Source organism: Microtus ochrogaster, unplaced genomic scaffold, assembly GCF_000317375.1.
Source record: "Microtus ochrogaster isolate Prairie Vole_2 unplaced genomic scaffold, MicOch1.0 UNK1, whole genome shotgun sequence".
Lineage (NCBI taxonomy): Eukaryota > Metazoa > Chordata > Mammalia > Rodentia > Cricetidae > Microtus > Microtus ochrogaster.
The window spans coordinates 37,945,638-37,956,089 of NW_004949099.1; the positions used below are offsets into that span (position 1 = coordinate 37,945,638).

The window sequence follows — 10,452 nt, forward strand, 5'->3', positions numbered from 1 at the left end:
AAAAATTAATTAATAGAAAGAAGCTTGGAGCTCACTGACAGCCTGTAAATCCTCAGCATCCTTGTGTCCACACCTTCCCAGCACAGACTGTAGGCACTTGTTGCCGTATCCAGACTTTTTTTTAAATCTATTTATTTATTATGTATACAGTATTCTTGGTATTCTGTCTGCATGTATGCCTGCAGGCCAGAAGAGGGCACCAGATCTCATTACAGATGGTTGCGAGCCACCATGTGGTTGCTGGGAACTGAACTCAGGACCTTAGGAAGGGCAGGCAGTGCTCTTAACCTCTGAGCCATCTCTCCAGCCCCCCATACCCAGACTTTATGTGTCCTCTGAGAGTTGAACTCAGGTTTCCATGCTTGCAAGCACTTTAGCAATTACCCTCTAGCCCCAATTTCACCCCCCCCCCCATTTCTTGATTAAAAAACAAAACAAACACACACAACTTGTGCTGATACTGTTTTTAGATAGGGTCTCCAGCCTTGTCTAGCCTCGATTCCATCTATAGCTGAGGCTAGACTTGAAGTCCTCCCCTGTCTCCACCTCCCGGGTGATAAGATTACAGGCCCCGCACTGCCGTGGTGGCACAGATAAACGTGGTTTCTCCAGGGGAAGGAAATCTGATCTTTGCTCTTCTCTTCTCTTGGTCTCCTCTACACCTTGCTGCAGCCACGGAGCGCCAGGCCTTCCAGCCGTGGCCCGAGCGCCTCAACAATAACGTGGAGGAGCTGCTGCAGTCCTCCCTGTCGCTGGGGGGCAAGGAGCTGGGCAGCCGCAAGCAGGTCCAGGAGCAGCACAAGCAGGAGCAAATGCAGGAGCACAAGCAAGAGGAAGTGCAGGAGCAGGAAGAGCAGGAGGAGGAGGAGGAAGAGGAGGAAGAAGCCAAACAGGAAGAGGGGCAGGGGACAGAGGAAGGCCTGGAGTCAGCGTCCAACCTGCAGTCGGACTCAGAGTCCAAGTTTCAGTCTGAATCGCTGTCTTTTAACCCTTCATCCTCCTTTACTCCCCGGGTCCGAGAAGTGGACTCTCCTCCACTGATGATGGAGAACATCCAGGAGCTAATTCGGTCAGCCCAAAAAATGGATACAATGAATGAACTGAGCGATAACTCCTGGAGAAGCCCAAGCACTGGCAGGTACAGGAAATTGTGACTTCTTCATGGGCCCTGCCATCCCTGCTGCCATCTTTGGAATTGCGAAGCCCACTTACCAGCTTTGGTCTCCAGACCCTCTCAGACCTGCTTAGGCTTCAGACAAAGCTAGCAGTGGCGGGGTCCCACCTGTTCTGTGCCCATCCTTGTTTTAAGCCCCACCCTGGGTTCTGGTCTTATCTCTGACCTTGATTAGCACTAAAGCCTTCAGAAAGTTATTTCTCCATTTTGTTGTTGCTGTTGTTCTTTAATATTTATTGTTACGTGTGTGTGTGTGTGTGTGTGTGTGTGTGTGTGTGTGTATGTGTGTCTGTTATGCACATGCGTGCAGGTGTCCATGGAGGTCAGAAGAGGGCGTTGGATCCCCTGGGACTACAGTAAATGGGTGGTTGTGAACTACAAGAGTGGGTGCTGGGGACCAAACTTGGGTCCTCTGGAAGAGCAGCAACTGCTCTTCACCACTGAGCCATCTCTCCAGCCACTGTTTCTCCAGGTTGGACTTCAGTTCCTCACTTGTATAAAGTAGGCAGTTGGTCCAAGGTCCTCTCCAGCTGCAGGATGGAGGTCCTCTGCTAAGCATGCTGAATGCTTGTCACCAAAGCCCAACTGCTTGGCGGCGGGGAAGAGAGGATGTGGCTTTTCTGCCCCACCCCTCTAGCCCATCCCCACCAGTCTGTACTGTCTTCTTGCAGCCTCCTGCAGCTGCCCCACACGGAGACCATGATGGTGCTATGCTATTCCATTATGGAGAATACCTGCACCATGACTCCCACAGCCAAGGCCTGGAACTACATGGAGGAGGAGATCCTTGGCTTCGGGGATTCGGTATGTCCACCATGCTATTTAATGGATACATGCCACTGGACATTCCATGGGCCTGGTACTGTGTGAGCCATGGGTGAGGGGCTGGGCAAGGAAAGCATGAGGGGTAGCTTAAAGAGATTCCTTGGAAGGACATCTCCAGCTGCCACAGAGGAAGAAGGTTCAAGACCTAGTCTGGAAGCCAGTCTGGGCTTGAATGCATCCTTCAGCCCTTGAAGTAGTTAGGCTGTAAACCATCCCTTGAGTCCTAGTCAGCATCTTCAGTACCTAGCTGTGCTCTTTTTCCTTCCAGAAGGTTCATAGAATGTATTCCTGTTGACTCTGGTGGTGCAGGCTGTAGTGCCAGCTGCTCACAAGGCTGAAGCAATAGAGTGACAAGTTCACTCTGTGGAACAGGCAGCAGAATGAACACGGCTTAGTGAGACCCAGTCTCAGATGAAGCTCAGTGGTAAAACAGTTGCCTAGCGTGCGGAAGACCCTAGGTTCGGTCTCCAGTACCAAAACCGATACATAACAGAAACCATTTGTATTAGGATTCTCTAGAGAAACAGAACTGAAAGAATGAGTGTATATTAAAAGGGCATTTATTAGATTTGCTTACGTGATACAGTCTACGTAGTCCAACAAATGGCTGGAGAGGCTCGGAATCTGGTAGTTGCTTAATCTGTGCGGCCTGACGCACTCAGCGGTTCCAGACTGGCGCTGGAGGCCTGAGGATTCCTGCAGACCTGCTGGTCTTCCGTCTCCACTGGAAGCCTGAAGACACTGGTTCTGATATCAGTAAAGGAATGCCACCTCAGCATGGTAGCTGGACTTGCCGGCGAGCATGAAGGCAAGCAGGCCAGAAGCGGAGCTCCCTCCTCCCCTCTCCCTACTGTCCGGCCTACGAGTGCCCGGTGCAGCCAAATTTAGAATCAATCTTCCCCCTTCAAATGATCTGGTCAAGAAAATCCCTCACGGGAGTTCCCAGTGGCTGTTTTTAGTTGATTTCACACCCAGTCCAGTTGACACCCAAGATTAACCATGAGAAACTCAGCCCTTGTCAGTGAACACCCAATCGCCTCTGTCGTGCTTAATCTCCACATGAAAACGACAAGATTATATTTCTGCCTACATGTGCTCTAGCCATCCCGCATATAACTAAACACATTAAGAAGAGGTGGCAAAATCCCTTGAGGAATGCTTCGTCTTCCAGTGTCCCATAATTTACCTAGGATAATATATATTTACAACACCTAAGCACTAATATTATCTCAATGGATGTTGCATTACATGATAAAGAAATAGAGGAAAGAAAACACAAATGTCTGCTTACTATGTGTGTATATATGCACAAATATGTCCTTAACAAAACAGGACGGGAAGACATCAATTACAGTCCTCATTTCTGTGACTGGTCACAGGGCCTTAGCCGGTGGTACTGAAAACTTCTACTACTCTTTCTGTGCCTCCTCCCCTCAGAAAGCGCCTTGAATGGAGGGGTGACCCATTCCTCTGTCCATGAAGGGTTGGGATCCTGTCCCCCAGCCTGGATTGGGTGGTTGTTTCCCATTGTCCTTGATCGCAGGGCAGGGCATGGTAGCACCAAGAGGACGCCCTAAAGCCACAGTTCTCAACCTGTGGGTCGGGGCCTTGCAGGGATTGCATATCAGATACTTACTTTATGAATTGTAACAGGAGCAAAATTACAGTTATGAAGTCGCAACAAAAAATTTTACGATTAGGGGTCACCACCACATGAGGAACTGTATTAAAGGGTCTCAGCATAAGGAAGATTGACAACCAGAGCCCTAAAATGTCTTCCGCACTTCAGACATGATCTTATCTCCATTGTGAAGAAGGAATTCAGCTTCCCCTTGGTGGACTGGATCAATCACCCTCCTAACATCTGTTCCTTTCTTAGCTTGGGACTTGTTCCCCAAAGTGGCAGAGCGGGGTGTGTGTGTGTGTGTGTGTGTGTGTGTCTTAGCGTGTCTACTAAAATGAAATGCAATGTTTGTGACTCCTGGCAGGAGTGCTCCGCTATGGAGCCACAACTCCTGGCTAGCAGAACCAAGAGTCCAAGGAACAGGAAGAAAGTAAGTTCCTAGGTCACTAGAGGTGAGAGTAGTGGTACCGCCCTCGTTTCCACTCCTAGATTCCTAGACCCTGAACCCTGGCTATGGAAGAAGTCATGGTATGTACTGGAGGTTGATTCAAAGCATATGCAGTCTTCCGGAAAGCACGACCCCAGCGCTTTACGCTGCTCCCATCTGATTGGCGCTGTAACTGTCTTAAAAAGCCATTCGAAGCCAGGCAGTGGTGGCGCACACCTTTAATCCCAGCATTCAAGAGGCAGAGGCAGGTGGATCTCTGTGAGTTGGAGGTCAGCCTGGTCTACTGAGTTCCCGGACAGCCAGAGCTGTCTCAAAACTCCCCCCCCCCCAAAAAAAATTCCATTCCAAGGGCTGGAGCAATGGGCTCAGTGGTTAAGGGTACCAGTTGCCCTTCCAAAGGAATCAGGTTTATTTCTAAACACCTGTATGGTGATTCACAACCATCTGTAACTCGAGCTCCAGGGGGATCTGATACCCTCATTTGGCCTCCAAGAGCACCAAGCACACACGTGGTGAACAGACATGCATGCACACAAGCATCCATACACATCAAACAAAACTGAAAAAGTGAAAAGCCCATTCTACCATTCTGCCAAGCCAGCTCTCTTCAGGATGGTGGGAACCAGTGAATTCCATGGAGCGGGGGCCCACTGGCCCCTTACTTGGCTTAGAAGTGAGTTTCTTAACTACAAGCAAAGCTGTGGCATACCATGGTGGTGGATCAGGCACTCTGTAAGTCCACGGGTGAGTTCACCAGAGGCATGGACAGGAACGGAAACTCCATAAGTATTCAAGTAAGGAAAACACACTGCAGTTTCCACAGTGGTGCCTGCCACCAGGGGGATAGTTGTCATCCTGGGGACTGGTGCCATAGTCTGTATCAGGGTCCTCTCAACGAACAGAATCCAGAAAATGAGCACATCCGAAGGGGATGTATTGGATTGGCTTACATGATATGATCTGAGTGGTCCAGCCACAGCTGTCTCACACTAGAGAGTCCAACAGTCTGGTGGTAGCTCAATCCACGAGGCTGGATGTCTCGGCAGTCCTGACCAGGTACTAAAGCCTGGGAAGAAGGTTCCTGGGGAGCAGCTGGTCTTCAATCTACCTTGGAATCCCAAAGACGTAGATTCTGAGATTAGTGAAGGAATGCATCTTTGATAGCAACAGGATAGATGGACTTGTGGGCAAGGCAAAGGCAAGGAGCCAAAACGGAAATCTGCTTTCTCCCTTCGCCCTTTTATCTGGGTTACCACCCTCCCTTCAGCTCTCCCCACTTCAAAGAGTCTGGTCAAGGAAATCCCTCACAGAAATGCCCACAGGCTTGCCTCTTAGTTGATGTTAAGTCTGGTCAAGTTGACAACCAAGATCACCACCACGGCATTTGAGGGAATCTGTAAAATGGTCCCAGTTCCACATTTCTTCCACATTTAGCAAGTCCAGTCCCAGAAAGATATGTGCTTTTAAGGGTCCCTTTTTTGTCGTTGGTATTGTCTGAGGCTCAAGTAATGCTCTCTCGGCCTCGGGAGTAGGCAGTAGTTGGGTGTGCTAGTGCACCCTACCACACACGGTTCCTTGGTTTTGAAACACTACAATTCAGCAAACAACCACTGAACCAGCCTACCACTCATTCTTCTGTGTCTTCGGCTAACACTGATTGGGCACCAAACGTCTGCTTGACACTTGGGATGCTAGCAGGATACAAAGAAGATTCAATGCTTGCTCTCTTGGAAACCAGTTGGGGAGAAAAAGGGTGTGCTCAGTGGGAGAGAGCTTTCACATCCGAGGCACCTGGTGCCAGGCCTAGCTGGGCATTGGGAGGTCAGCACTGTTATGGGGACGAGGAGAGAATGCTGAGAGAGCAGCTGGTGTCGCCAACATGCACATGGCGGTGATCGGAGAATGTTCTTCAGGGAACTGGGGTTTAAACTGAGACCTGAAGGGAGTTAAGGCACAAGGAGGGGCCCAGTGGCGGGTTCTTGGTAGGGAGAATAGTATGCACAAGGCTCTGCAGCAAGCAGGACCTAGAAGTTCACGAAGAGCTCAGGATGAACACGTTCTCTGGCTGGAAGGAACTTGAGCCTGACGTGGGAGGATTACATGGAGTCAGCAGTATTATAAGAGGGTGTTCTGGAGAGAGATTTTTTTTTTTTTTTTTTTAGAAACGTAAGTTCAGAGGTCATAGACTCAGGGTAGTGTGCTTGGATAAGGGAGCAGAGTCCATTTTCCTGAGCACATGGTTTCAGAAGACAAAGTCAAACAGATAGGGTACTAACGTGGAAAGTCCTGCTGCTACTGGAGGCATTTAACACTGCAGAGAAGGGTGTTCTCTGTCCCCCTCGCCTGCTGCTGCAGGGTGAGCAGGGACTGAAAAGGAGCCCACGCCTTGTTTCAGGCTGCCCCTTGGGTGATGGTGGGATGAAGGTGCACCTGAGCAGATGTTTCTGGTTGTGCTGAGGAACACTCAGGACCAGCACAGCTAGGAGATGGGTAATCCCACTGAAAGGAACTAGGCATGTGATGGAGAGCGGGTCTGAGAGATGGAAAGACCCGGATCCATGTCCAACTCTGAGCAATGTTCCTAACCACATGGAGCCTCGCTCTCCTCGTGAGTAAGTGCCGGTGTCATCTGTTAGTACTTGTGGGATTAATGGCGTGCCTTTGGTGTTTGGTCTCACTATGTAGACCAGGTTGGCCCGGAACTCAGAGATCCACTTATCAGTGTCACCAGGATGCTGGGGTTAAAGACGTGTGCCACCATGCCTGGCTGGTTTTTGTTTGTTTTGTTTTTAAAGAAAGGACCTCTGTAGGCCAAGCTGGAAAGGATCTCTATAGGCCAAGCTGGTCTAGAACTTGAAGATTTTGAAATTCCTCATCCTCCTACCTCCGCCTTCCAAGAGGGTAAATCCCTGAATGTTTTTTTTTCTTTTCTTTTTCTTTTTCTTTTTCTTTCTTTCTTTCTTCCTTTCTTTCTTTCTTTCTTTCTTTCTTTTTTTTTTTTTTGGCAGTGTCTTGCCAAGTACCTCAGGCAGGTCTCAGTCTTGTGACACTCCTACCTCTGCTGGCCAGCACTGTGACCTCTGCAAATATTGCTAGCACAATCACTAATGGAACAGAGAGGAGAGTTATGATCCTTGTTTAAGCAAGGGTGGATTCCCTTCCCCCATGTCAGATGCCTGTGAGTTACTTGGCAAGGAGAATTTGGAGCTTGGGGAAGAAACCAGAGCTGGTATTAAAATGGGGGCTCCACCTGCAGATGAAGTTTACTTAGGAGCTGGGAAACCATCCCGAGAGAACCGAGGGAGTCTTAGAAAGGATGAGCAAAAGGCCTTAGGCCAAAAAGCATCGCCCATCATGCTGTGAGCTCTGGAGGGTTGATTCAGGGGAGAGAGTGACCTGCCAAGACTCAGCCTCTCACTCAAACTCCTGTCCCAGGTCTGTGACAATCTTGGCCGGCGACACACACCTGCCTGTCCGCTCTGTGCCTTCTGCTCCCTGAAGCTGGAGCAGTGCCACTCCGAGAGCACCGTGCTGCGGCAGCAGTGTGGTGCTTCCCACAAGATACCCTTCATCAGCCCCTTCCTCTCAGCCCAGAGCATATCCACCGGCAACCAGGTACCTCGGCGGGGAGGCCTGCAGCAGGGAAGGCCTGCAGCAGGGAAGGCTGGAGGGACCATGGGAAGGAGGTCTGGGGGTAGAGAGGCCTGTGCTTCTCATGTGTCTCATGTCCACAGGCAAAGATCCCAGAAAAAGGCCGCTTTGGCGGGCTAGATATGTATGGAGGGCTCAGCTTGGACTTCTGGTGTAACCGGCTTGCCTTGAAGGGCTGCGAAGATTACCGAGTCTCCAACTGGCTCAGGGCTGAATTCCTTAGCTTCCAGGAAGGGGATCTCCCCACAAAGGTCAGACACTTTCCTTCAACCTTGTCCCCCTCAGGCACTCCTGGTTCTCCCTATGAACTTATTCTGGAAAGCCAGAACTTGGGGCCCTGGCTCTGAGACCCGGTCCTTAGTGGCTTCCTGCCATTCTTTAACAGACCCTCCCCCCAGTAAATCAGGGTCACACTCAAAAAAGCAGTAGGAACCCTGTGCAGTGAGGAAGCTCCAAACGTGGAGGCGAGATAGAGATAGAAGTTCTGACCCCAACTCTGCCCATGGTTTGCTGAGTGGCATTGGTCAAGTCACGGCCTACCGCAAGCCAGAGTTCACTCACGGCCACAGGGAAAGCCTAGACTCTGCCCGGCCCCGAGGAACTCGCCTCCTGAAGCCCTCTTCCCATCTTGTCCAGTGCTTTCCCCATCAGTGATACCAGCAGATTTCCCCTTCCCCCTAAGCTGCCACCTCTGAGTTGTTGATGACCTATCGTGGCTGAGAGCCAGTCCCAAGCCCACTCCTTGGTTTGACAGCAGGCAAGCGCCGCAGGGGAATGGTTGATCACTGTCAGTCATCAGAGGTCCTTGTGCCCTTCCCCCTCAGGCCTCCTGATCATTGGACTATTAACTGGGTCACCTTCGTATGGTCTATACTCTTATCTGTGTGTGTGTGTGTGTGTGTGTGTGTGTGTGTGTGTGTGTGTGTGTGCGTGTGCGTGCGCGCGCGCGCGCGCGCGCGCATGTGCATTGCTAGGCATGGCACCCAGGACTTTTGTATACTAAGCAAGCCCTTGACCACTCATGTGCTGGACCCCTAGCTACCTCCTTCTGTATCCCCAGGAAGCTGACCAATAGGACGCTCCTGGTTCCCCTTCCCTTCTGACTGTTTTCTGAGGACCCAGGACTGAGGGTGGAAGAAGGCAAAAGGCACGGTGGGGTATACCCCAGCTACACACGGCTTGCTTCTCTAGGGCCCTGGCCCACCCAGGACTGCCATGACCCTTAATCTAGAGACTGCTGTCCTGTCAGGGTTTTGATACTCTGTCCCTCTCCCTGGCTCCCGGTTCAGATTTGTGACACAAACTATGTCCAGTATCCAAACTACTGTTCCTTCAAAAGTCAACAGTGCCTGATGAAAAGCCAGAACCGAAAGGTGAGTTCCAACCCTGTTCTCGACCCTTAGTAGCCCCTTAGTGCTCCTGGGAGGGTCTGGTCTGAGCCCTCTCTTCCAGGAGCTGGGTTGTGGAAACAGCTCCCTGTCAGCTTCTCTGAGGCAGAAACCTCCAGACAGTGCCTCCTTCTCTTCCTAGTCTGGAGAGAGCCAGGTCCTCTCAGGCAGGAGCAGGCAAGGGGAGCCAGTACAGATAAGAGGGATGGGCCCAGGAGGACCCAGTGGGAAGCCCTTGGATGCTGAGTTTCAGTCTGGCCTCCCAGCCTTGCTCAGTAGGTAGCCTACAGCACTTACTTCCTCTCTGAGTTTAGGCCTCCTCTGTCTTAAAGGAGGGTGAACCATTGAAACCCTGTCTGTGTCCTTTTCTGCCCTGTACCACCTGCCCTGGCTCTGCCTGCTCCTCACGTCGTGCTCTCGTACGTATGCATGTACGTACATATGTACGTACGTACGTACACACCATCCTTTTGTAGGTGTTCCGCATGAGATGTATGTTGAACGAGAACTACAATGTGCTGAGCCTGGCTAAAAGCGAGGAGATTATCCTTCGGTGGAACCAAGAATTTAACACTTTGGCTCTAGGCCACTTTGGATGAGCCGGGGGTCTGTGCTGTCCCCGCCCCAGCCCAACCTTTCCACTTCCTCCATCGCTCTTGGACCACATCTATCAGTAGGCGTCCAGGTGCCCCTCACAGGTCTCTTACCTGACTTCTACTCACATGCTCCTCGGGTTGGGACAGCAGTCCCCGAGAGGTCCGTGATGGGTGCTCCACGTGCCTTGAAGAATACCTTCGAATAAAGTGTTTATCTCCAGCCCATGTGCTCTATTTAGTGTGGTCCCCGCCCTCAGCACCGCCACCTGCCACCTCATCCCCTAGGAATCCACCACCCACCTCCAGACTCCCTCCCGTTGGGAGGGCTCCACCTGCGAATGAGAACCTCCTGGGGACAGCTCTGAGGAAGCATCCTGCACCAAGAGAAGCAGCAGGGATCGAGAAGGTATGCTGGCCATCGTCTCTGAAACTCTGGGCTCCACAAGCTCCCATGTGAATATGGGATTCTGAAGACCGAAGCCTGAGATTGTATCAACCCCAGAAAGTGTGACTTATCTTGCACTTCCCTCTATGAGGAGGGAGGAGACTGAAGCTACATCCTGGAGCTCAGAAGCCACAAGCGTACAAGCCTTGCCAGATGGTCTCGATGCTGAAGCGCCTTGAAGCGGCACTTTGGCACTAGCCTGGAAGAATTTGGACACTCACGAAGCAGTGCAGCTGGAGAAAGCACGTGTAGCGTCTCTTCGATAGGCTACCCGTCATTAGCAGCGTTTTAGTTAACAGGA

General features: G+C 51.1%; 1 protein-coding gene across 1 annotated transcript in view; it reads left to right on the forward strand.

Annotated features, from left to right (window-relative positions):
• Nucleotides 1–9,822, forward strand: part of Acrbp (acrosin binding protein) — a 13,532-nt gene extending 3,710 nt beyond the window's left edge. The window contains exons 5-10 of the mRNA XM_005365226.3: nucleotides 673–1,138; nucleotides 1,846–1,978; nucleotides 7,507–7,686; nucleotides 7,806–7,973; nucleotides 9,012–9,095; nucleotides 9,587–9,822. Coding sequence (XP_005365283.1) covers nucleotides 673–1,138; nucleotides 1,846–1,978; nucleotides 7,507–7,686; nucleotides 7,806–7,973; nucleotides 9,012–9,095; nucleotides 9,587–9,709 — 1,154 coding nt within the window. The 3' untranslated portion in view covers nucleotides 9,710–9,822. The remainder of the gene's footprint in view (nucleotides 1–672; nucleotides 1,139–1,845; nucleotides 1,979–7,506; nucleotides 7,687–7,805; nucleotides 7,974–9,011; nucleotides 9,096–9,586) is intronic.
• Nucleotides 9,823–10,452: the final 630 nt, after the last annotated feature.